At 42.5% G+C, this 26,662-nt stretch overlaps 1 protein-coding gene across 2 annotated transcripts in view; it reads left to right on the forward strand.

Moving 5' to 3' along the window:
• The first annotated feature begins 1,952 nt into the window (after positions 1–1,952).
• The window catches only part of LOC126245504 (trafficking protein particle complex subunit 11), a 106,110-nt gene continuing 81,400 nt past the window's right edge, over positions 1,953–26,662 (forward strand). The window contains exons 1-4 of one of the 2 annotated variants that reach the window (XM_049948320.1): positions 1,953–2,141; positions 4,343–4,555; positions 22,512–22,681; positions 24,824–25,009. In XM_049948320.1, the coding sequence (XP_049804277.1) occupies positions 2,130–2,141; positions 4,343–4,555; positions 22,512–22,681; positions 24,824–25,009 (581 nt within the window). In that variant the 5' untranslated portion in view covers positions 1,953–2,129. The remainder of the gene's footprint in view (positions 2,142–4,342; positions 4,556–22,511; positions 22,682–24,823; positions 25,010–26,662) is intronic. The other variant, XM_049948321.1, reaches the window with a different exon arrangement.

Here is a 26,662-nt window from a genome sequence, read left to right on the forward strand (position 1 = left end):
CAGGGCACTGAACAAATAACTTTAAAGTAAACCTACCGACTATTTTTAATCTATTGTGCTAAAAATATTGCTAATTCCCTATAGGAATTAAAGCAAGTACACAAAATGGGATTTCTATGAAGGCAACAGGAAAAACCTGTGTCAAAAATTACTGGTTTCCAAAAACTTTTTCAGGTTAATTACAGTCGCTAGGAAACTAGAAAATAAGAGTCAATTTACGATAAATGTTGACAATGCATACACCTGTTGCAAGGGACAACTAAATGTAATATACTATGTTAGTTACAATATCTGCTACAGTAGCTACATCACAAACGCCGATTTAATACTATTAGGGACCAAGCACAGGACAATTGTAACTCTCGAAAATTCTCAAAAATATATTTTTATTTTCGTCGATACATGCTGGATTTCGGGTTGATACTCTTTTACAGTAACTGTGAGTCGCAAACGCTGATTTGCTACGAAACAAGTTATCTGCAACTCTCGCAGCTTACAGCATTTTTCAAAAATAGTTTTGTAAGCATCCCAACATTCTCAAAAACAGCTTATCCCTCCTGTAGTTATACAGTGAAATTAGAGAATGGTTAAAACGACGCGAATAGTAAAATAACAGAATCTGTAATTACAAATTGACACACGAATCTGACACACAAAGTCTCTCAAAAAGGAAAATTCCAAAGTCAACTTTTACTTATAAATAAACATGCCGATTACACAGATTTTTTACGTAGGTGACTCTGTGAAAACTTATACAATCTCAGTCAAATTCACGCAAATGTGTAGCACCAAGTAAGCGCGTCTTCGACCTGTAGCAGCTAACAATGCTTGCAGAATAGAACCTGGAAGATGCATGTTGATACATTAGAATCAGTATTTGTTTTCATTGTTTCTGAAGAGTGATGAGTAGTTACAGCTGAATTATAAAGCGAAGAGATCTGGTAATACACCATTGCACTAGTCTGTCACATAGATTGGTAGGATTCATTTCAGTACTTCGAACAAGTCAGTCTCACATATCCAGATGAATTTTTCTTAACACTTAATGAACTAAGCATTATCGTACTGATCAGAAAATATCTGGTTTAAATTATTCGTTTTGTGGAAGAAACAAAGTATTTTCATTATCCACCTGCATATCTTTCGTCATCCACCAAAACGAAAAGTGCTATCCTAACATGGACCGTGATTAAACTGACACTACAGCCACAGCCGCAAAATTTGCTATCATATAAACACTAATCTGGTTGATAGATGTCGATCATTTCCCTATATGAGAATATGAATGCTACATTTAAGTTCTGTGCCAATATTCATTAAAGGTTATATATCTCTGAAGCAATACTGTGTGTGTTGTACCTGCATCATTCAAAAAATTTCTCATGTCTTTATTTCGAAACAACAACCAAAGCTGTCAAAACAGCAACCAAACGTTTCGCGAAATGTTGTGTGAACATGGAAAATAAATGCACTACTAGTGAGGAAAGCTACAACACAATAAAGATTGTAACTTTGCTAGGAATAGAGTGAATAGAGAAATAATTAGATAAATATGTATACTTTTAAATCCATGAACCCATAGTAAGCAAATCCTCAAACATGTAGAACGTGTCGTAAAAACAAAAACGTATAGTACACATTTACAAATGAAGAGATTTGCTTATGTTACTTCCATAGATCTGAAATGCAGTGGTCGTTAAGGTAATGGTGCTCAACTGAGAAAGGCTGGAATGTAAATTCTAAATTGTCATACAAATAGGAAACGGCTGCAAGGCCCCGAACAAAGGGTGGGAAACCAAATATATGAAAATGATAGACTTTCTTAGGCTAGAGACAGCAATGTTATATATATTCAAGCTTGACTTTACTGCTCGAAATGAAAAAAAAAAAAAACATTTTACGAGTCTAAGATGATATTACTAACTGAATAAGAATAACTTTGCCGACGATGCAGGTGGTTGTTGACAGTAGTGAATATCAAAACATGTCTTGTGAAGTTTGATACGGGAAGGGAAAACTACCAGAAAGATGAATTTTATCTGAGGCGATGTGAAATACGAGTGTTGAGTTGTGTGTGATATGCACATATTGTCAACCAATAGATAATTCATTCTGATAATGAAGCCTACATGAAAACAGAGGTTAGTGTAAAACTTAAAACCATTAAATATCGGAGAAAGCACATGACTCTCCGAAGGTTGTGCTAGAATGTGATTCAGTTGTACTCGTACATCTATTATAGGCAGTTCAATGAAAATTAGGGAGACCGTATTCAGAAATTGTTTGTTAGTATAACGCAAATTGACATTTAGGTACAACTTTCCTGTTCATCCAATGTTGTGTGTAACTAATTTTAGCACACTGTACGAAATGGCTTATGAACTGTGACTGTCTCAGACCTACGAGAGTAATGACAGGCTGTTTTTGTTAATTTTTTTGTGTACAAAAGTTCGTGAGCTAGTTTGTTATAACTTTGCATGTAGCCCTACAAAGATCAGTTGTATTAAAAATGTCCCAGATCGTTCATTTTGTATAGTCACATGAAATATTCGAGCAGATGTCTCGCCGTGTTGCATCTGGTAAAGCAAACTCTGGTTATATGAAATACAACGTATTACTAATCACAATTTATCACCATTATGTATGAGTTGGATGTAGGCTAATATAAAAGATGTGCATTACAGCACCTTGATTGCACAATTGGCAAGACACTATGTGATTGTCAGTTATGCCATTGTTACAAGACGATTGAAAGTACATTATTTTTAAGAAATTGTGAGAAGTTTCACCTTCACTTGTGCCTTATCCTTGTTCTGTTGTGTATACTGAATTTCATGTCATACCTCGGTAACCTTTTTTCGTCAGCTGCTGTTCTAATACATTCTGTAGTATCACTTCAAAGTAAGGTGAATATCCTTCCAGACAGAAAATAAGCCAAGAAGATGTATTTATTGGTCAAAAGATTTTTTCCTATGTAGAAGATTCCAATATTAGATTAGTGAATAGTTAATTGTAGGTAATCCAATGTCCATGTACCTAGAAAGTATTAGAAATTATGTAATTTACTCTGCCTTCTATACACCATCTGATCAAAAGTGCCAGTCAACCTTAAAATGTCACTGTGAAGTAGAAATGTGATTGAACAACCACAGCTAAACAACCTTAAAATGCGGGTGCCACTGCAGTGGCTTGAATACTGCTGGGGACAATTTTTGTGGTGTGTCTAAATGTCTCTGCAGTAATGGCAGCCCTTTCTCGCTCATGAGCCAAAAGCAGAGAAAGCAGTGATGTTGGGTGCTGGGTTGTGGTGCGAATTCAAAAGTTCAAACTCATCGTTCAAACTCTGTTCAGGCTAGTCTATTTCAAGAATGCTGCTTTCCACAGACAATTACCTCACAGCTGCTGCTTTATGACAGGCTGCACAGTCGTGCTGGTTGCTCTATTGTACGCAGTACACAATGCTGTAAAATGTGTTCATATTCTACATTTTCCAGTTACTTAAGTGAAAGAAAAGGATCCCACCCTAACCATGAAAAACACCACATACAATAACACCAACTCCTCAATACTTCACTGTTGAACTTACACATGATGGCAGGGAAAGTTCTCCAGGCATTCACCAAACCAAAGCCTTCCATCAGGTTGCTGTAGGGTATAGCTTGATTTATCACTCAGTATTATGTGTTACAAATCATTCGTTCTCCAGTGGTATTGTTCTTAACACCACCTCAAGAGTTGCTTAGCACTGATTGCAGAAATGTGTCACTTTTGAGGAGTTGCTCGGCCATTGTACCCCCTTTATTTTAACTTCCTGTCACTGTGCTAGCTGGACTGCTGGTAGCACTTTGGAACTCGTGAATGATTCCATTTGCTTATTCCATTGATTTTTTTGCAACCACCCTCCGTAATGCACAAGGGTGTCCATCTTTATATGACTTCTCCCTGGTCTTAGTTTAGCTGTGGTTGTTCAATCACATTTCTACTTCACATTGATGTCAGCAACAGTCGACTTGGACAGCCTTAGAAGAGTTGAAATGTCTCTGATGGATTTGTTACTCAAGTTATATCCAATGATAAGCCCACATTCAGAATCAGTGAGCTCTCCTAACTGACCCATTTTGCTGTTACTGCTTTTCTATTGATAACATGATACTTTGTTTCCTTATATACTGGCAGGTCCACCTCTTGTGGCATCTAATGGTAAATTCTACATTAATAGGGGTGTCCGAATATTTTTGAGCAGATAGTGTGTTTAATGTTAAGCATATTAAGGCTAAATAAAGAGTAATACAAACTCATGAGGGACTGTAGTTCCTTGAATACATGAAGTCTTGTGTTTCAGCAGATGGCATCTTCTCCAGATGTGGCTGATTTCCCTCCTGAACTGTACGCAAAACCGTTAGCACTTGTGGGTTTGACGGGGCTTGATGCTCTTAACAATGCGGTGCACAGAGCAATATGGGATGCATTTAGTAACAACCGCAGGCCGGACAGAGCACCTGTACAGTTTAAGTTATTGAGTGCATCTCATGAGTTTCCACCAATGAAGCCAAAGGTATTTTCAATCTTCCTTGCAGAAATTGTATTTCTTTCAGTTAGTATTTATCTATCTGTTTAATTGTTTCTACCTGTGGAGCAATGTATCAAAGTGGCAACCATCTTAGTCTCTCATAATGTGTTCAGTTTACAGAATTAGTTATGACAGCATTGCTGACTTTAGAAACTTTTGATTTTCATCAGAACTGATTCCATAATTGAATTCTTGGGGATTTGCCATATGAATTCACTAGACTATTGTTTTGAAATGGTGTTATTGATTTTGGCTGGAATATATGAATATTAAGGTTACAGAAAAAATTATGAATTTCTTATCTTGTGTAGATGGCCCTTTCTGTTGCATAGCCTGATGTTTAGGTAGGTTGGAAGGTGACAATCTGTTTTGGAGTTCGTGAAGTCAACCAGTGTGAAAGTGAAATCTTGGTTGAAGTGGCTGATCTGTAGCTGGAAGTGTATATTAGCCTGGAAGCAGATTTTTTTGGTGTGTACTTGGGTCCTGCAGTATGTTTATCAATAAAAGAAATGCTAAGTAATGGAAAAAGCGGAAAGTGAAAACTGCATATTAAATTATTTGTTGCAATGTTATATGCATTTACCCCAGCAGACAATATCCTTTTATTCAGAAATTCAGTTTGATTGGATTCTAGAACCTAGGAAGTTAAGTAAATACTTAATTCTTCTCCAGGGATTGAAACAGGAAAATCTTTATGGGGCTGGCTATATAAAAATATTGTTCTACCATCGTGATGTCGTTCCTGTGACTGCTTGCAATAGAGATTACCAACAAACACTTCAAGGTTAGAGTGTGGAGCGCTCCTGGTACAATTTTACCAAGAGAGACTACAGAATAGTCCAACTTGGGGGGCAGGTGATATGTTAGTGGCAACGATGAATTTAGTTGGTTTCCTCAGGTTGTAAGACTATGTAACCAGCATACTCTTGACTTGTTTGTATGAGAGAGACAAATTGGAAGATCCCTAATTCTTAATGTGCCTTTTAACACTGTGTACATAGTGGAAATGGTTATAGAAAACTACAATTTTTGTGATTATCAGTAGGTAAATGGATGGCACATTGGAACAAACTGTTTACCATCAACTCGCTCATGTATATCTTTTTTCTGCATACAGGTAGTCACCACAATCTGTATAAGCAAGTAGTAATCTCAGAACATTGGACTACAAAGTTTGTTCATTGTCAGGTTCAACTAGGCAAGTAGTCAGTGATTAGCACATTGGACTCACATTAGGAATAACTGTAGTTCAGTACCATATCTGGCCACTGAAGTTTAGTTTCCTGTGGTTTCCCTAAATCCTTTAAGGTAAATACTGTGGTAGTTACAATGTTAATGACATTGGTTTCCTTTCCCAACCTGTCAGGACTCTATTTCTAAACAACTTTGTCATTAATGGGATAGTAAACTATAATCTTTCCTTTGATCTATCAGATTCATTCCCTGTCTTGCGGCATCACCACATGGAGTGGCAGAGAAGCAGCAAGCAGTTGTGTTTCTCCCATATGCTGCTACTATATTAGGCAGAATTGGCTGCATATCGGAGGAGTATGAGGTACAGCACATATCTGATTGCACAAATTGGACTGCATTTGGGTGTTGTAAAAGATGGACTCCTGAAGTGTGGAGGCACAGATCATCAGATTCTTTCTCACTGAGGTCTGCCAGATGTTGGCCAAAGAATCATTATTGAGGGAGAATGCTGTATTGAACACTAGTGGGGCACATGTCTGAGATTAATGTATGAGCTGATGACTGTAACACAGCTTTATGACTGCACACCTCATTGCTGTTGACCAAATGAAAACACATACTCAGGCTACTAACATCTGGGACTTGGTCATGAAAGAATCCATTGAGCTTGGAGCCAATTGTAGTTCAATACAGTCCATGACATTTCAACTGAACACATGCCAGTCATCCTCAGGTGGACCATTGATGGCTCACTGACAGGTGCCAGTTGATATGTCATGGAATGTATTGAATAACAATTCAGTTTTCTGGTAAAATTTTAAAATCCACAACACTATTAACTATAGCACAGGGTATCACCTCAGCATGGCGGAAGATACCACCCTCCATCACCTTTACTTAAATTGCTATTGACATTGACAGAATTACAAATGCTATGGAGGTGTGTCTCAGACTGCCTTTTCATCTTTTTTACACATAAAACAATTGTTGTGGTGGATATATGTTTTCATGACTTTCTGCTGTTAATTACACTTCTTGGAAGTAGACTTCATGAAAATTTTAATTTTTTTCAAACAATTCAAGACAACTGAAACCGAGAAGGCCTATATTTTGATTTTAAGCTTTACTAAAATAACAGTAGACACTGACATCTCTACCCTCTCACAGATTATCATCAGGGGCATAATATTACAGATTCACAACATAACTATATTGAAAAACACATTTCATTTATGAGACATTGTGTATGAAATCAGCTTTGAGTGTACTTCTCATAGTTTCAGCATAGACCAACTATTGAACTCGATAAATCTATGAAGGGAGACACTTTGTCACATTTTAGTTGTAAAAGATCAAGTGGAAAATAATTTTATATTTTTAAGAGCCTCTGAATCATTTTTTAATAACTATCAGCCTGCATATGTTTCACGTAGACTGTCAGAGAGAAAATCAAATAAATTGAAACACCGCACTGTTGACACAGTTACCTTGTTTTACTCTTTAAACGAGGAGGGCAAAAGCATACATTTTTCATTTTTCAAACAGTTCTTTCTATGTTTGAGGCTCGTACTACCTTCAAAACAGGGTTTTCTCCGAGACTTTTTGCCATATGTCGCAGTTCAGGCAGCAGCAAGACAATCTTACCTTGTTCGTATGTAACCTGGCACCTGTTTTATCCATCTAAAACATCTGTTCTTACTGAAGAAGTAAGCCTCTCCATTGTCATCAACTGTCACATCATCATCACTTTGTTTCCTGCTTCAAATTAGTGTCATGATCACTAAGTATTTCAAAATCATTGTTATTGTTGCCATACACGTTTTCATCTGAGAATTCATTGACATCTACATCTGCCTCAAATAAAACAAGTTGTGTAGAAGGTGCAACTTTCCATGGAGAAACCATAATATTCAATAAAAATACAACACACAAACACTGTCTGCAAGCCTTCTCAAGGCCCAAAAATAAGAAAGTGCAGCAACAGTGCAAACATTCTGCCATGTTTATCTTGCCATCCAATAGGGAGGTACATACATTTGTAGCAGTCTGAGATGCAGTCGATTGTAATTAAGGAATAAAGAACAGTCGAGGTTAATACAATAACATAACGGTTGAACAACACTGTGGATACAGGAACACTGTGGCTGCTTGAGGCATTGGCAGTAAGCTGAATGTGAAACCAATTTGTGAATCTGAGTGTTGTGTCACAGCGGTTAGGGTGCAGGACCAGGTTTCTTTGTTTTCTCTACATTGATTAGGGCACATGCCAGGATGACTGTAACTCCATCCTCTGTCTGGAGTACGGGACTTTGGCTGGTCAATTTCCAATCATACAGTACCAATAGCCGTTATTTAGGTTTTATTTTTAGGCTACCAGTTTCAACTTTACATTAAGTCATCTTCAGGCCTATACAATGAAGGTTATAAACTAGCAATTAGTACATATTAAAAGACAGTGTGTAATGTCTAAATAAGGCCAGTGCTACATATTTATATAATTAAAAGAAATTGGTCTTAACTGAAATCTATATAATACAAAGTTAATGTATTATCAGCAAGTAACCAGTTTTTCATGCATACTGTGAAACCATCACTAACTTAATGGAAGTATTCTTAAAACAGAAGTGTCAAAGTAATCCAACCATCAGTCCTGTACACCCATTGTTTGTAAATATGTGTGGTTATATGTGGTAGACTCTACTGGTTTTTGTCTAAAAATAAGAGGCGGGCAGAGGGACTGACTCATATGTAAAGTAAATAGCAGGATCATATATCAGGTAAAGTAAAGAGGGATACACTATAAGCAATGGCAATCCTTATAGTAAGTATACAAAAAGGAATGATACATTGAAAAGGAATTACAGCTATTGAAACACCATAGCTGTACTATCCTAGAATTGACGGGGAAGAACCCCCTGCGGGTTCGGGGGTTAGAATAGGCCCGCGGTATTCCTGCCTGTCGTAAGAGGCGACTAAAAGGAGTCTCAGATGTTTCGGCCTTATGTGATGGTCCCCTCTCGGGTTTGACCTCCATCTTTCTAAATTATTCCGAAGAGCGGGCCAATTGGGGAAGGGCGCCTTACATGGTGCACTGTATCCGTTGTGCATTGAGACTTTTAGCCGGCTTTTTCGTCGTTGCAGTGGTGTCCCGCTCGTTTTCCATCTCTTGGGCGAGGATACGTCCCTGGGTGCGATTACCACGCTGCACTCTGCAGTGTTGCTTTTAACTGCGACGACGACCTTGGACATTTTTGCACCTAAGATCCAGCACGGTAGCCAGTCCGTTGTGGTGGGGCCGCCATGTACCCTGTTGGTTGTAGCCCCCTGACAACACAGGGATCGCTCTACTGATGCCTGCGCCGTTAACTCCCCACGTATGCCAAGGAGTAGATGCCCATCTCCCTGGGGCATCAGGACTCCCGGCAATGGCCATCCTGCCAGGTGGCTATTGCTGCGGCTGGGTGACGCCCGTGGGGAGGGCCCTTGGTCGGAGTAGGTGGCATCAGGGCGGATGACCCGCAATGAAGCATGGTACATCATCTCTTGCTGGCGGCCAGCCACCAGCAGTCTCCAAGCGTTCGAGGGCTCATTTTAAAGCTAACGTTTATGACCCCAAATCGTTCCCATCCCTGGCCACACCATGGGAGGAACGAAAGGCAATGAATGACAGTGACGTGTATTCGCCCAGGTATCTCGTCTGTACCAGAGCTGATGGTGACTCGTTTCTATCCGTGAAGCCTCAGTTCTTTGTAGAGCATTTAGAGGACAAGTTTGGGGAGGTGGAGGGCTTGTCCAAAATGCGCTCTGGGTCAGTTTTGATAAAAACGGCATCCTCTGCCCAGTCATGCAGGTTACTTGCTTGTGACAAGATGGGGGATGTTAACATTACCATCACCCCACATAAGAGTTTAAATATGGCCCAGGGTATTATTTTCCAACGGGACCTACTTTTGCAGTCTGATGACGAGCTGCACGCCAATTTAGAGTGCTGAGGTGTACATTTCATCCGGCGCATTCATCAGGGTCCGAGGGACAATCAGGTAGCTACCGGTGCCTTCATCTTGGCCTTAGAAGGTGATACATTACCAGAGAAGGTCAAGGTGATGGTCTACCGATGTGACATCAAACCCTATATCCCTCCCCCGATGCGGTGCTTTAAGTGCTGGAAGTTCGGTCACATGTCCTATCGCTGTACTTCTAGCCTCACATGTCGAGATTGTGGACGCCCATCTCATCCCGATACTCCATGTGCTCCACCTCCCGTCTGTGTCAACTGTGGAGAGCCTCATTCCCCTTGCTCGCCGGACAGTAGTATCTTACAGAAAGAACGCAAAATCATGGAATATAAGACCCTTGACCGACTGACCTACACTGAGGCTAAGCGGAAATTTGAACGGCTACATCCCGTGCTCATGATGTCATCTTATGCCTCCACTGTCACTCCTGCTCCAGCTCCTTCAGCTGCAAGACATACAGTCAGCTCTCAGAGTCAGAGGACCTCACCTGCCCCCTTGACGATGGGGGCCCCTTCTCTCGCTGTTGCTCCCACACCATCTACCTCGGGAGCAGCACCCACTAAATCACTGGGGACACCAGTCCCCACTTCTAAGCCGGAGAAGCGTAAGTCTTCTTCGGCTTCTCTCGCTCGGAAGGGATCCCTTGGGTCACTCCCTTCCCAGGTTCCTACCAGCGGGACAGCAGACACCAACCAGTGGCTGAAGAAGCCACAGGTCGCTGGTCGACGGGCTTCGCGATCCTCTTCGGTCCTGGAGACTGACTCCAATAAGCCCTCTCAACAACGGCAACCAAAGGAACAGCGAGAGAAAACGACTTTGAAGACCCGTAAGACCAAGACACCTGCGGTGGCACCTACTCCACCGCTACCTAAAAGCTCTGCGTCTGAGGATGAGGTGGAGATCCTTGCGTCCGCTGAGGACCTCGATCACGCCGGTCCCTCAGACGCAATGGATAGCACTTGCACGGGTGCTACATCGGAGGCAGCAGGTGACCCAGCGGCGTAATCTGCCTTCCCAGTCCCGTCACACCTTTCTCCGCCATGGACAATACCATCCTCCAGTGGAACTGCAGCGGTTTCTTCCACCATCTAGCTGAGCTCCGCCAACTTATCAGCCTTCACCCGTTCTTCTGCATTGCTCTTCAGGAAACTTGGTTTCCAGCAATGCGAACCCCCGCCCTCCGTGGCTATCGGGGTTCTTATAAGAACCGGGCAGCATATGAAAGGGTGTCTGGTGGCGTCTGCCTCTATGTCCTACACACTCTGCACAGCGAGTCTGTCCCTCTCCAAACACCTTTAGAAGCTGTCGCTGTTCGGGTGTGGACGCTACAGGCTGTTACCGTCTGCAGTCTTTACCTTCCACCGGATGGTGATGTCTCGCAGCATGTCCTGGCTGCGCTGATAGCCCAATTGCCGCCACCTTTCTTGCTATTGGGCGACTTCAACGCCCATAACCCTTTGTGGGGTGGGTCAGTGGCAACAGGTCGAGGCGCCACCGTTGAGCATTTATTGTCGCAGCTCGATCTCTCGATTTTAAATGATGGTGCCTTCACACACTTCAGTGTGGCGCATGGCACATACTCCGCCATTGACCTTTCAATCTGTAGCCCTAGCCTCTTACCGTCTGTCCAATGGAGTGTGCATGATGACCTGTGTGGTAGTGACCACTTTCTGATCTTTCTGTCACTACCACAGCGTCACTCTTCTGGGCGCCCTAGCAGATGGGCTATGAATAAGGCTGACTGGGACTTGTTCTCCTCCACTGCCGCTATTGAGCCTCTCTCTAATGATGACATTGATGCGGTGGTTCAATCGGTCACCACCGGCATCGTTACTGCCGCCGAATCTGCCATTCCCCGTTCCTCTGGGTCCCCTCGGCGGCGGACTGTGCCTTGGTGGTCGCCTGAGATCGCTGCAGCGATTAAAGATCGCCGGCGGGCACTACAGCGTCACAAGCGACATCCCTGCATTGAACACCTCATCACCTTCAAACGGCTGCATGCGCGGGCCCGCCACCTTATCCGCCAAAGCAAGCAGGAGTGCTGGGAGCGGTATGTGTCCACCATTGGCCTCCATGTCTCTCCATCGCAGGTCTGGGCCAAGATCCGACGCCTCTATGGCTATCGGACCCCTGTCAGCGTCCCTGCGCTCTCACTGAATGGAGCAGTTTGTACAGACTCCGACGAAATTGCCAACAGCTTGGCAGAGCATTTTGCTCTTAGTTCCGCTTCTTCCAGTTACCCACTGGCCTTCCGCTCCATTAAAGAGCGGATGGAACGTCGGAGCCTTTCGTTTCACACCCACCACCCAGAATCTTACAATGCTCCATTCAGTGAGTGGGAATTTCGCAGTGCCCTAGCCGCTTGCCCTGATACCGCTCCTGGGCCAGATGGCATCCACTGTCAGATGCTGAAACACCTTTCAGTGGACTGCCAGCGGCGCCTCCTCGATCTTTACAGCCATCTTTGGGTCGAGGGGGAGTTTCCGTCGCAATGGCGGGAAAGCATTGTCATCCCCGTTTTGAAACCTGGAAAGAGCCCTCTGGAGGTGGACAGCTACCGTCCCATTAACCTCACCAACGTTCTTTGCAAGTTGCTTGAACGGATGGTGAGCCGGCGCTTGAATTGGGTACTGGAGTCTCGGTGCCTTCTGGCTCCGTCTCAGGGTGGGTTCCGTAAAGGCCGTTCCGCCACCGACAATCTGGTGAGCCTGGAGTCGGCCATCCGTACTGCCTTTGCCCGCCGTCTGCACCTGGTCGCTGTCTTTTTCGACATGCGGAAGGCGTATGATACGACTTGGCGTCATCACATCCTTTCTACGCTTCATGGATGGGGTCTTCGGGGTCCTCTGCCACTTTTTATCCGCAATTTTCTGTCGTATCGTACCTTCCGCGTGCAAGTCGCGGCCTCATATAGTTCCTCCCACGTCCAGGAGAACGGTGTGCCACAGGGTTCTGTTTTAAGTGTCTGCCTGTTTTTAATAGCCATTAACGGGCTCACTGCGGCCGTGGGCAATTCTGTCTCCGCTTCCCTGTATGCTGACGACTTCTGCCTTTACTATAGCTCTATTGGCATTGCAGCTGCTGAATGTCAGCTACAGGGCGCAATCCGCAAGGCGCAGTTTTGGGCTGTCGCGCGTGGTTTTCAGTTTTCGGCTGCCAAGACCCGCGTTATGCATTTCTGCTGGCGCCGAACGGTCCATCCTGCGCCGCGGCTTTATCTTGACGGCGAACTTCTTGCTGTGGTGGAGACCCACAGGTTTTTGGGTGTGTTTTTGATGCCCGGTTGACTTGACTGCCTCATATTCGGCAGCTTAAACAGGCGTGTTGGCGGCATCTCAATGCTCTGCGATGCTTGAGCCACACCAGCTTGGGCACCGACCGATCTGCCTTGTTACGGCTCTAACAGGCGTTAATCCAGTCCCGTCTGGATTATGAGAGCCTGGCTTATGGCTCCGCTTCCCCATCTGCGTTGCGGGTACTGGACCCAATACTACACAGCGGGATACGACTTGCCATGCCACTGGTGCCTTACCCACCAGCCCTGTGGACAGCGTACTAGTGGAGGCAGGTGTCCCTCCCCTGCGGTTACGGCGCCAATGTTTGCTGGCCGCTTATTCTGCCCATGTTTTTAGCTTGCCCGGGCATCCAAACTATCGTCTCCTGTTCCCGCAATTGGTCGTCCATCTGCCAGAACGTCGGCCCCGGTCTGGTTGTACGATCGCGGTCTGCGTCAAAGAGCTTCTCTCCGGGCTTAGGGTTTTCACTGTTCCACCTCCTTTCTGGGCCACTTTGCGTACTCCCCCATGGTGTGTTCCTCGCCCTTGCCTTCGGCTCGACTTGGCACTGGGCCCGAAGGACTCCGTTCCTCCAGAGGCCTTCCGCCGCCGCTTTTATTCCATCCTGGCCACGTATCAGGGCTCTGGCATTGTTTACACTGACGGTTCGATGGTTGCTGGTCGTGTCGGGTATGCGCTAACTCTAGGGGACCATTCCGAACAACGTTCCTTGCAGGATGGCTGCTGCGTTTACACTGCTGAGCTGGTTGCCATTTTTCGTGCCCTAGAGTATATCCGCTCCTGCTCAGGTGAGTCCTTCGTTATCTGTAGCGATTCCCTGAGCGGTTTACGAGCTCTCGACCAGTGTTTCCCTCATTCTCGTCTGGTGATGGCTATCCATGAGTCCCTGCATACTCTTGTCCGTTGCGGCCGCTCTGTGGTCTTTGTGTGGACCCCCGGTCATGTCGGTAGCCCGGGCAAGGAACGTGTTGACCGCCTGGCCAAACAGGCCACCAGTGAACCCACTCTAGACATTTGCCTTCCGGAGACTGATTTGAGGGCGGTCTTACGCCGCAAAGTTATCTTGCTCTGGGACGCTGAATGGCACGCTCTGACCACCCGTAACAAACTCTGTGCCGTCAAGGAGATGACGACTGTGTGGCACTCCTCCTTGCGCGTCTCTCGCAAGGAGTCTGTCGTCCTATGCCGACTGCGCATTGGGCACACACGGATGACCCACGGCCACTTATTATGCCGTGGGGACCCACCTCTATGTCGCTGCGGCTCCATTTTATCTGTGGTCCACATTTTCTTGGAGTGTCCGCTTTTAGCTGTGCTCAGGCAGACGTTCGCACTGCCTGACACGCTCCCTGCCCTTTTAACTGATGACCCTGCTATGGCTGGCTTAGTTTTAAGTTTTATTCGGGCAGGGGTTTTTTATCATTTAATCTGAGTGTTTCTGTTTTTTAGTTTTAATTCTGGCTTTTGGCCTCCGATTTTAAACTGAGTTTTTAATGTGTTCTCGGTGGTTGGCTTTTCCTTTTTTTTTCTCTATGGTCGGCCAACCACCGTCACACTCTGTGTGATTTTAATTTGTTTTGTCTGATCTCTGTCGGCGTATTTCTTGTCCCGTGTCGTCTGACGTCTTTCCTGCTGTTCGTTTTTATTCTCTTTGGGTGGTTTTAATTTTTTGGACAAAGGGACCAATGACCGTTGCAGTCTGGTCCCTTTAATCCCACAAACCAACCAACCTTGACGGGGAAGATAAGGTTGCACATCCCATGATGGGAGTTGCTGAGGACATGTATCAAGCCTTACTCCTGAAGGAGGTTTCGACAGGAGACGACTTCATAAAATGGTGCCAGTATATCAAGACAATGCATCAAAAAAGAATTACATGCAAGAAGTTTGAATGGCTTCCATCAGGTAGTGAGAGAGGAAGTTCAAAAGGTACTTGGATTGCACGGCGAGCAAAAAACTGAGACGCTTCAAGAGGTCATAAGGGAAGAAGTGGAACATACATTGAACCCAATCTCTCGTCCTTCATTTCCCTTTAAAATGGTGAAAACGTCGAGACCCAGGCAGAGTTATGTTCCTCCAATGCTGCATGAGGAACCTGTTTGGGCACCAAGGAAGACTGACGTCTGGAGGACCCAGGATCACCAACCAGTATGTTTCCACTGTGGACGACCGGGACATGTGGTGCGCCATTGTCGAGAAAGGTGGTGGATATTTGATGACGCCAGTGCCAGAAGACATCAGACTGATCTTAGCCGACGCCAACTCCGGGACGACGAAGATGAACAAGAAGATTGGGGTGCAGGACGACATAGGTTACCATCACTGCAAGCTAGCCACTGGAGAGGACGCTCCCCAACATGCCAGTCAAGATCTCCATCACTGTTTATAAGCTCCAGCCGATCACCTAGCCGCCGCAACCGGAAAACTAAAGGGTGTGACCTTCCTTGGAGGTGAGGTCGCTGAAGAGAAAAATCCTCTGCCATCAATCACTACGAAAATGATAGGCAACTGCATCGATATCCCCATGGATTTCTGACCATCCCAATCTGTTGTGGACTCTGGAGCATCACATTCAGTCATTTCGGAGAAGTACTGTCGCCAGTTGCAAAAAACCATATTCGTCGACAACAAAAAATCTCTGCTGAAGAAGGCTAATGGGAAATATGTAAAACCTACAGGAAGAAGTACAATTTGTGTGGTAAATTCTCGGATGGGACTTTTGAAAGCTTCTCAGGCAATTATAAATTGTGGTCGCTCGAAGATTATGCTACATCTACATCTACATGGATACTCTGCAAATCCCATTTAAGCGCATGTTAGAGGGTTCATCGAACCACCTTCACAATCTCCAAAGAAGAGCATCGCGTTTCATCAGAGGGTTATTTGGTAAGCATGGTAGCGTTATGGAGATGTTTAGCAAACTCAAGTGGCAGACTTTGCAAGAGAGGTGCTCTGCATCGCAGTGTAGCTTGTTGTCCAGGTTTCGAGAGGGTGCATTGTTGGATGAGGTTCCGAATATATTGCTTCCTCCTACTTATACCTCCCCAGGAGATTACGAATGTAAAATTAGAGAGATTCGAGCGCGCACGGAGGCTTTCCGGTAGTCGTTCTTCCCACGAACCAATACGTGACTGGAACAGGAAAGGGAGGTAATGACAGTGGCATGTAAAGTGCCCTCCGCCACACAACGTTGGGTGGCTTGCAGAGTATACATGTAGATGTAGATAGTGCACGGAAAGAATGAACACCTATATCTTTCCGCACAAGCTCTGATTTCCCATATTTTATCATGGTGTTCGTTCCTCCGTATGTAGATCGGCGTCAACAAAATAGTTTCACATATGGAGGAGAAAGTTGGTGATTGGAATTTCATGAGGAGAATCCATGGCAACGAAAAACGCCTTTCTTTTAATGATTTCCAGCCCAAATCCTGTATCATTTCTATGACACTCTCTCCCATATTTCGTGATAATACAAAATGTGCTGCCTTTCTTTGAACTTTTTCGATATACTCCGTCAGTCCTACCTGGTAAGGATCCCATACCGCACAGCAGTATTCTAAAAGAGGACGGACAAGCATAGTGTAGGCAGTCTCCTTAGTAGGTCTGTTACATTTTCTAAGTGTCCTACCAATAAAACACAGTCTTTGGTTAGCCTTCCCCATAATATTTTCTGTGTGTTCCTTCCAATGTAAGTGGTTCGTAATTGTAATACCTAGGCTGGACGAGATGAGATACTGTGGACAGGAAGATGTGAATCCGAGTGTGTGGAGACTATGTGTCCTGGATGAAGTGATCATTCCAGCAGTCAGTGCTAGAAAGGTAACTATCGTGTGTCATGTCATGCATCAACCCATGGATCTTGTAGTGAAATGTAAGAGAAGCATACCACTGAAAAATAACTTGGTCACCCCAGCCTCTGTCATCTGGTTTAAGAACAGATTCAGTGAATAGTGGATAGTTAACTGTCGCCAAGAATCACAGATCCTTCCAACATGCGTGTGCGTAGCAAACGCTCAGCCTTTAATTGAAGAACAGCTGAGTGTCATAGAAACCTCCCATGCCAAGTCTGTGGGCGAAATTAGTGCTGCCACTACAAGGCAATATCTTGTAGCTCAACTATCACCAGATCTCACTAAGGAACAACAGAAGAAGCTACTTGCCATTCTTCAAGATTTCTCTGAATGCTTCAATCCACAGGTGTAGAGAAAATTAGACAAATCGATGGTGAAGCACCAGATTAGCACTGGAGATCATCAACCAATAAGCCAGAGAGCATACCGTGTGTCAGCAACAGACTGTCGAATAATTTGCGACGAGCTAGAGAAAATGATGAAGAATGACATCATTCAGCCTTCGCAGAGCCCATGATCATCACCAGTGGTCCTCGTCAGGAAGAAGGATGCAGTTGGCACTTTTGTGTTGATTACAGGAAGCTTAATAAGCTAACTAAAAAGGATGTTTACCCTCTTCCATGTATTGACGATACACTAGATTGTCTGAAGGGGGCTAAGTTTTTCTCAACCATGGACATGTACCTAGGATACTGGCAAATCAAAGTAGATGAGGCTGATCGTGAGAAAACTGCATTCATCACCCCTGAGGGCCTGTATGAGTTCAAGGTAATGCCATTTGGTATGTGTAATGCACCAGCAACTTTTGAACAGATGATGGATAATCTTCTACGTCACCTGAAGTGTATGGTGTGTCTTTGTTATTTAGATGACATTGTAGTGTTCTCAGAGACAGATGAACATATAAAAAGTGTCTCCAACAAGGTGGACTGAAACTTAAACCAAGAAAGTGGATCTTTGGAACAAAAGAAATCAGAATACTTGGACACCTTGTGTCAAACAAAGGTGTGTGGCCAGACCAGAAAACGTGAGATCTATAAGGGAATTTCCTATTTTTAAAAGTATTAGAGATGTGAGAAGCTTCCTCGGATTGTGTTCTTATTACCGTCATCTTATCAAAGACTTCTGTATCAAAACCAGGCCACTCCATGAGTTGTTAAAAGCTGATGCTAAATTTATCTGGGGTGGTGCTCAACAAGATTCTTTCGATGTGCTGCAAAAAGCTCTGATGGCTGACCCTGTACTTGGTCTGTATGATGAGAGAGCACCTAAAGAACTACTACAGATGCTAGCGGGTATCGATCAGTGCTGTTCTGGTGCAAATTTCGGATGGAAAAGAGAAGGCTATAGCCTATACTTCTAGGACACTTACAAAAGCCGATATAAACTACTCAACTTCAGAAAGAGAATGTCTTGCTGTGATCTGTGCCATGTGCAAATTTCGACAGTATCTCTATGGAAGTCCATTCACAGTTGTTACAGACCATCATTCACTTTGTTGGTTGACAGGTCTTAAGGATCCAACAGGATGACTCGCCAGGTGGGCACTATGTCTTCAAGAGTATGACATTACCATAGTGTACAAAAGTGGAAGAAAACCCTAAGATGCCGACTGTCTCTCAAGAAGCCCTGTGCAGACTATTAAGACTTTGATGAAGATAGTGACTGTCTCGCTGCACTCCAGGATCTCTCTGCTGAGCAGGAGGAGGACGCCAAGATATCTCAAATTATGCTTGCCATAATCGGTCAGAGGATGTGAAAGGACAATTTCGGGTAGTTAATGGATTATTTTGCAAGAAAAACTTTGATCAGTCTGGAAAGAGTTGGCTACCAGTGATTCCTAAACACATGCACTTAGACGTTCCACAGAAATTCCATGACACACCTGAGGCCGGACATTTAGGATTTATTAAGACCTATGATAGAATCCGCAAGAGATTTTTCTGACCAGGTTTTTTTAGGAGTGTCCGTCACTGTGTGACGCACTGTCGAGAGTGCCAGAGGAGAAAGGCCATTCCTCAGAAACCGCCTGGCCGACTCATAGCAATTCCACCAGGTGAAACGCCTTTCCACTGTGTTGGGATCGATCTCCTCAGATGAATTCCAATGTCGGCTAGTGGCAATAGATGGATTATTGTTTGCACTGATTATCTGACACGCTATGTCATTACAAAAGCCATGAAAACAGTTGAAGCATCTGAGGTAGCAAAATTCATCATGAAAGACATTGTGTTAAAACACAGTGCCCCAAGGTTGTTAATTACAGATCGAGGGAAAGATTTTCAATCGAAACTTGTGACAGAGATAAACTAGGTGCAACATTACTCATCACATGACGACTGCCTACCATCCACAAACTAACGGGCTTACTTAACACCTTAATAAGACCTTGGCTGACATGCTATCAATGTTTGTCAATGTTGAGCAGAGCAACTGGAATGAGGTGCTAGCTTTCGTGATGTTTGCCTACAACACCGCCAAACAAGACACCATAGGATTTACGCCATTTTTCCTGGTGCATGGCCATGAGGCGTCTACGACGATGGACACTGTATGACGCAAGCCACCGCCTGTTCTCTACCAGCCTGATGACCTCATCTGGATCGTCCCTTCTGTTCGGAAGGTTGGTTTCTCTGAGAAGCTCCTCAGGTGCTACTTTGGACTTTATGAGGTTGTAAGACAGTTGTCTGATGTTACTTATGAAGTTGAAGATTTCGACCGCGATGCAAGACGATGAAAGGTCAGAGATATGGTCTACATCCTTCAAATGAAGGACCCTGCCACCCAGGGTAAATTCGAAGCTCTAGCAACAGGCAACAAGCGGAAAGGTGACAAATAGCGTAGGGAGTATGCAGGACCGATGATTTGTTACCGGACTAGGAGGGCATAACACCAAAACGCTGTTCTCTTAAGGAGGGAGCAATGTCGCAGAAGAAGCTGATTAGTACCGTGGTGTAGTGACTGGAGGGTCGTGAGCTCAAAACTCTCCTGGACTGTACCATTTTAATTTCTATATTTGGTTCGAGTACATTCTAGAAGTATCCACAAATGTCAAGAATAATTTTACTGGAATGTTCTGTAGCTGTATATACACTGTATGTCAGGCTCATCCAAGAATTGCGCCCGTCTCATTCTTACTGTTAGTAGTTACAAGTAAGTATTTTTTGTTATACTTCGTACTACAATTTTTGTATCCCTTTTCAGAGTTTAGAAATCGGATCCTTAGTTTGCTGTTTTGTACGTAATAATTTTTACTGACCAAGTCTGAAAACTTATTAAAATAGAATTAAGGTTATAAAGCTCTTTAATTCTTACAGTCAACATTATTAAAGAAGACAATTAACATTTTACACGTTTTTCTTTTTTGAGGAAACGATTTTGTCTAGGCTTGGTACAATATTCCGTGAGAGCAACCTCAAAGAATTGGTCAAATTTTTATCGCCAAGGAACAAACGGTTCTTAGTTTTAGCAAGCTTTAAAAGAGAGAAAAAGCGCTCACAAATATACGTAAAACAAAACAGTGAGAGAACTTTGGCCGCGTGCTTGTGCAAAAGAGGATATTTCTCTCGTGGGAGACAGCTTTAAGACTGATCCAAAGTTATACCCATAAGAAAGCGGTCCTTCAGGCGGATATGGCACTGTAGGTCAATCAGCTCTAGTTGAAGCACTTGTGAGACGTCCTCTGCCCGAAGGGAAAACGGGCAGAACAAATATATCTGCTGGCTGGTGTTCTGGCAGTCCGCACGGCCAGCTAAGCGTCACGGCTCGGTCACTGCACCAACGTACGAATTCGCGCGGAGCGCTGGCCGCTGGCGATTGCGGGCGCTAGCGCCCCAGGGGCACAGTTTGGACGAGCCTGCTGTATGTGTTCTGGCCGGAGGCAGTTCGCTCCACGCTCTTGTATGTTCGTTAAGTGAAGTTAGTGTTCATCATTCATCTAATTACACCTTCTTCTATGTGACAATATATATCTATTGCTCGTTTATAACCTTCGTTGCATAGGCCTGAAGATGACTTAATGTAAAGTCAAAACTGGTAGCCTAAAAATGAAACCTAAATAATGGCTATTGGTATTGTGTTATTGGACATGCCAGTATAGTTTCTTTGAAAAAAATTGTGACCAATTTCATTCCCCCCTCGTGACTCAGCTGGATTCATTACATTCTGTGGATTGGTGTGAGCCAAAGCTACTTGTTCAGGAGCAAGTCACTGCACAATTCACTGGAAACTTATACAGTCATTCAAAGAAATATAACACATGGCATGGCTCAAAACTATTATGTGGAACTCCTACAACTAATCATCTCATGGTCAACAAATCATCTTCCTTCTCAAATTGTGGGACTAGAACAGAATTCATGGTTTACAAGTGCATCATGTGGAAAGAGTGTTGAGGACACCTGCTGGTATAAAGTGAGGTAGCTCAACAACCCATATATTAGTCCTACAGAGCAATTGTTAACACAGTTTGTTGTTAAAATATTGCACATGAAAGAAAGACTTTGTACGTGTGCTTATAGGGAACTATAGCTTCAAACTTGACTGTGCCATATCTTTCATCATCATTTCCAGTGGTGAATTGTGCAAAATTTTATCAATGTGCTACAATTTGGTAGCCTATAGCCTGTTGACTGAGAAGGGTAGTAATCATAACTTAATTGAGTATATTAATTTTATGTACCTAAATTGAACTGTTTAAATATTTAAATTTTATAATTAAGAGTTTAACATTGAAAGAAATAAAATAAAATTAAAGAAAAGGATGTTAGGTGTGAGAATTAGACCAGAACTTATGATTTGTCAGTCAGTGTGCTTGGCCACTCAGCTACGGTGCAATTACATAAACCACTCCTCAAAATCCCCCATACTCTATGCTTGGATAGTGTGTTACACACACTTTCACGGAAAAATACTGACCTGGTGATGTGAGCAACACAACACTCATACAGTCAGAAGGGATGACGTCACATCAGATCATGCATAGTTGAAAACAGACAGCTGCATCCCTTCTCTGAGTTGATCAAAGCGTGGCTGACTATCATTTCAGCACTCGACACTGGTTTCTAGTTATTGCATAGAGAGCACTACAAAACATGTTTTTGCTCATTTTATTTGCATACCAACACACATTCAAAGAGAAATGGCATAATTTTAGTGCAGTTCCCAGCTCACATTCACAAAGAAAGGGCATAATTTTAGTGCAATTTCCAGATTGCTTGCATTTGAAGAGAAATAGTATAATTGTAGTACAATGTTTCCAGGATCCTGTAGCACATTAGCGCATGATATTTTGCCACCACTGGTTGTTTCAGTGCTCTTGACCCACAGTCCTGTGTGATGTCTGTCTACCACTTTAAAAACCTCTCTTCCTCCTTGCCCTTCCATCTCCTTGTCCGAGTGACAATACTCGTGACTTCAAGTGTATGTTGTATGGTACATCTACAGTAGTACAGTGTCCAGCACAACAACAAAAAAGTGTTTTTTGTTATTTTGCAAGTAGTATTTAAATATTTCTGGTGTATTAGAAGGCTGCTGGAAATCACTTCTAACCTGTTACAAATATAAATATAAATTTCTTGCAGAGAAACTCGTATGACTGGTACATACCTAAAGGAATTCTCAAACGAAACTGGATGAACAAACATTTGAACGAGTTACCTGCAGTAGTTGTTGTTTTTTATGAACTGGATTGGGATGATCCTCATTGGAATGAAAAACGTATTGAATGTTCATCACGTGTACAGTCCATGAGGTAATTCTCTTATACTGATAATAACAGTAAAGTGATGCTAACAAAATACAGTCTAACTTTCCAGTAAGTTGAGGCTAAAAGAAAAAGTTAGAGACTTTATTATGGTAATGGGAAGTTCTTGGTGCAATACAAATAACGAAAGGAGTTAAAGTAACAATCCAGCGTATAGTAGAGGCACTGTGTTTTCGATAGGGACAGAAACAAGACTGAGGACAGTGATAGCCTTCAGATAAATTGTTCTTCAGAGCAATAGTGTGTGTGCACATGAACTTGCTGCTCCACTGCCCCTTGCACGCTGCCCCCCCCCCCCCCCCCACACACACACACACACTCACACACTCACTCACGGTGCCCCGATCATCACCGAACCCCTGCCATGTGCTGGGAACTCAGCTAGAAGTCAGAAAAGATGTGAAACAATACTCGTACAACCAAATGACTTAGTGCCATTGCTTCTTAGTCCAGGTCTCAATGCTTTGGCATAATGTTTCCCTGTTAGAAACATTTGCCTCAGTAATATGTGGTTTTGGAATCCCAGTTCATCCTCCAGTTCCATGCTCATATTGTTCTGGTGTTGATAGTATTCACAAGTTTGACATTAAGTTCTGCAGTGACTTTTGCAGCTATTACCCCCTTATTTTTCATTACAGTCCTCTTCAGTGATCATCTGTCACAATCACGCAACACGCTTTCATCCGTGTAGTGGCTTAGTGGATAACATTTTTCCTCTTTCTATGTATGATGTATAAATCTTTGATACAGTGCATTTTGAAACACTGAACCCTTCAGTTAAAATAGCTTCCGCTATATGATGACCAACAATTTGACCAAGTCTGAATTCGCTTCACTCCAACATAATGCACACAAACAAAAGCTTCTGCTATATGAGCGCCAATACTTTGCCCAAGTTTAGATTCATTTCACTCCAATATAATGCACACACAGCTACACAGAACACAGTTCTGACTGTGATCGCTACTTGCACTGTTTTGAGGCTGGCCAAATACAACAACACAACCTGCAGGGCTGGCTGGCATCTGTATTTATGTTCAAGCATGCACATCTCACGGTGTTTTCATATTTTTGTGCAGCTCCTATATGTTTGCTTGCATATATTTGATTTATTTGTTTTGCTGCCAAGAATCTTATGTTGTTTGAAGTGCAAAAGATATAGGACAAGCAATGTTCATAGAAATACAAAAATGTGGTAGTACATAGAAATACAAAAATATGATAGAGAAATATGATAAAGTACAATAATAATCTATAATAATAAATATCTATAGCACACTTCAAAAACAAAATTGTAACTTATCTGTCAGATTTATTCACAACAATTCAGAGGATGACAATAAGAACTGTAATAAAGCTTCAAAAAGAGTCAATTCAGATTGGACTTTAAATATTCACCAGCTGATTAAAGAAGAGTGTGTATATAAAATAATCTTAACTTAATTCCAAAAAACATTACTTACTGTTTCCATGAACTTAGAGGGGTAATTTATTGTAGAGTACACTGCCCATATTTCTTACTCCAACGAGATTCATGCTCAGACTTTATCTCCTAAGATGCATGTTTGCACGGAACTGTGTGTTATAATTATGAACAGACACATTGGTCTCAAAAAAATTGAGGTTCTTCTTAACTGCAAGGAACATAAAATAATTTCAGTTAATATTGGCTCAGTGGATATTCAAGGAAACATGTTTCATTATCTTTATGAACATCTTTTGCAATAGAAAATTTTTCCTATGTACTGACCCTCAGAGTGGAATAACATAAGTGGCAGTTTAAAGTACTAATACAAAATAAATATGACAGGATGGACCAAAGATTTGAAAAGCTGCTCAATCTTTTGAGCAAATTTTCTCTGTGATTATTTCGTTGTAAGTTATTGTCTCTTTACACAACAATAAATTTTCTTTGACTTGTTGTGTTCTTTCATCATTTATTGGTATGGGATCCATACCGATTGGGTGATTTTTGAAGGCGTCGAAAAGCATATGGGCATTTCTTCTTTTATTTAATAACAGTGTGTTATTGCAAACTAGGAAGTTAGTTTGGTTATAGAGTAAGTGAATTCAGCATATATCAAACAGCTGGATTTTTAATATAAGTACTGTGGTGTTACATTGTTGCAGGGTGGCATTAGATGGACGAAACACACGTCTGGCTGTGGTGCTCATTCAGCAAACAGTTTCATTGCCAACAGGTGAAGATGTTTTGGCAGCTGAAAGAGCAGCTGCATTGTGCACAAGTTGTGAACTGAATCCCAAATCATTGTTTGTTCTTCCTCATGAGGATCACCTACATGGTTACACAATTCGGTGAGTTGAATAGACTGTGAAATTATGTAGGATAACAAAGATAATGATTATCATAAATGCTGATGTACAATTATTTGATAAATATTCTGCTGTCGTGGCTTAAGTTCAGTTACAATGCTAAAACTACGCACAGAGTTCCCAGCAGAGATAGGCAAATGCTTTGTTACCGGGAGTGAAGTCACATGTTTAGTAATTTATCTTCAGTAGCAGCTATTCTGTCACTTTATCCAGTGAAATTCCTAATGTTATTGCCTGAGCAGCGTAGTGGATAATAACCATTTACTCTGGAAGTGATGTAGTAGAAATTCACACAACACCTTTAACACATTTTTTTGCAAACTGATAGGAGTGGATTGTTTGGGAAATAATTACTCAATCCAGATTTCATTCTGGAGTGTAATTTAACATGAAGTATTAATTATGTGAGGTGTCACTGTAGACATTGAGGCAGGTGCAAGCCTTGTGAGGGTACGAAGTCCATTTGGTCATTTTGTAGATGTCTGACTGCCATGGCAAGAAGTTACTCGTGACCCCATTGTTGTTAAAGAATATTTTATTTAAACTGAATTCTATGATTCAGAGAGTGGCACTGTGCAGACACTGAGTAACTTTGCTGTGTGAACTATGCTGATAAATTTAACTTTCACAACTACACTGGACTTGGAATTTTCTACAGTTACATCGAGCTGAGACTTTAAATAATTTTGATCGGCTGGTTTATGTGTGGCACGCAGAACATTTCGTATGCATTCCGTTCTGTGCTATGAAAATTGTTTAGCAGTACTAACATATATTAGACACTTACAGTCATTAGTGTTTAGGACAAGTAAACACTTTATGAACATTTATTTACTTTCGTTCTTCACTGACGAGATATTAGGATTTCAACAGCTGTGTATTGGGTTGTTCCGAGTAAGAACTGGCCTTTTAATACAAAATATCATTTACTGATTATAAACTGTGTTTCAAATTGTAACCCTCCTTCGTTATTTGCATTCTGATCAACAATATCAAAACCTTTTCATTATATAAAAGATATTTAACTGTGACCTCCCTCCCCACAGCACTGGTGAGATTTTCATTTGGTATCCATAAACACAAGGGAGGTGTAGGCAGTTTTAGAGAGACAGCAGGATTTTTCACAAATCTGAGTGTATTTTTCCACTTGGAGAACCTTTCAATGCATGGTGAATAGTTTACTGTAATATCACTAACCAGGATGCAGAACTTTTTTCATGACATTGCAGAATCTTTGCTGGTCATTAGTTGGAAAAATTAGGATACTAGTGTTTCTGACAGATAGAAACGCTTAATAGGGGGTTATTGTTAGCTGCATTTTTGGCTGAACCAATGAGAATTCCCGTGTGTAAGAAAGAAATCACTCACTGTGCAGCAACAGTACTGATAGCTTGGTTTTATCACAAAACTATTTCACTGTGCCAGAATGATAATCCAATTCTATCTATGAGTAGCTCCTCCACCAGGGATGGTGCAGTTACATTGCAAAACCCTGGAATACATAGACCATGCTTTTGATACTACGCCCAATTACCAAAGAGGAAAAGAGGATTTTAAAGTTCATAGAGCATATTTCATCCACCTCTCACAGTTTGAACAGGGTGCATATTAAATTTGTTGACAGTGAAAGGTGGC

The sequence above is a fragment of the Schistocerca nitens genome, chromosome 1, assembly GCF_023898315.1.
Source record: "Schistocerca nitens isolate TAMUIC-IGC-003100 chromosome 1, iqSchNite1.1, whole genome shotgun sequence".
NCBI classification, from domain to species: Eukaryota; Metazoa; Arthropoda; class Insecta; order Orthoptera; family Acrididae; genus Schistocerca; species Schistocerca nitens.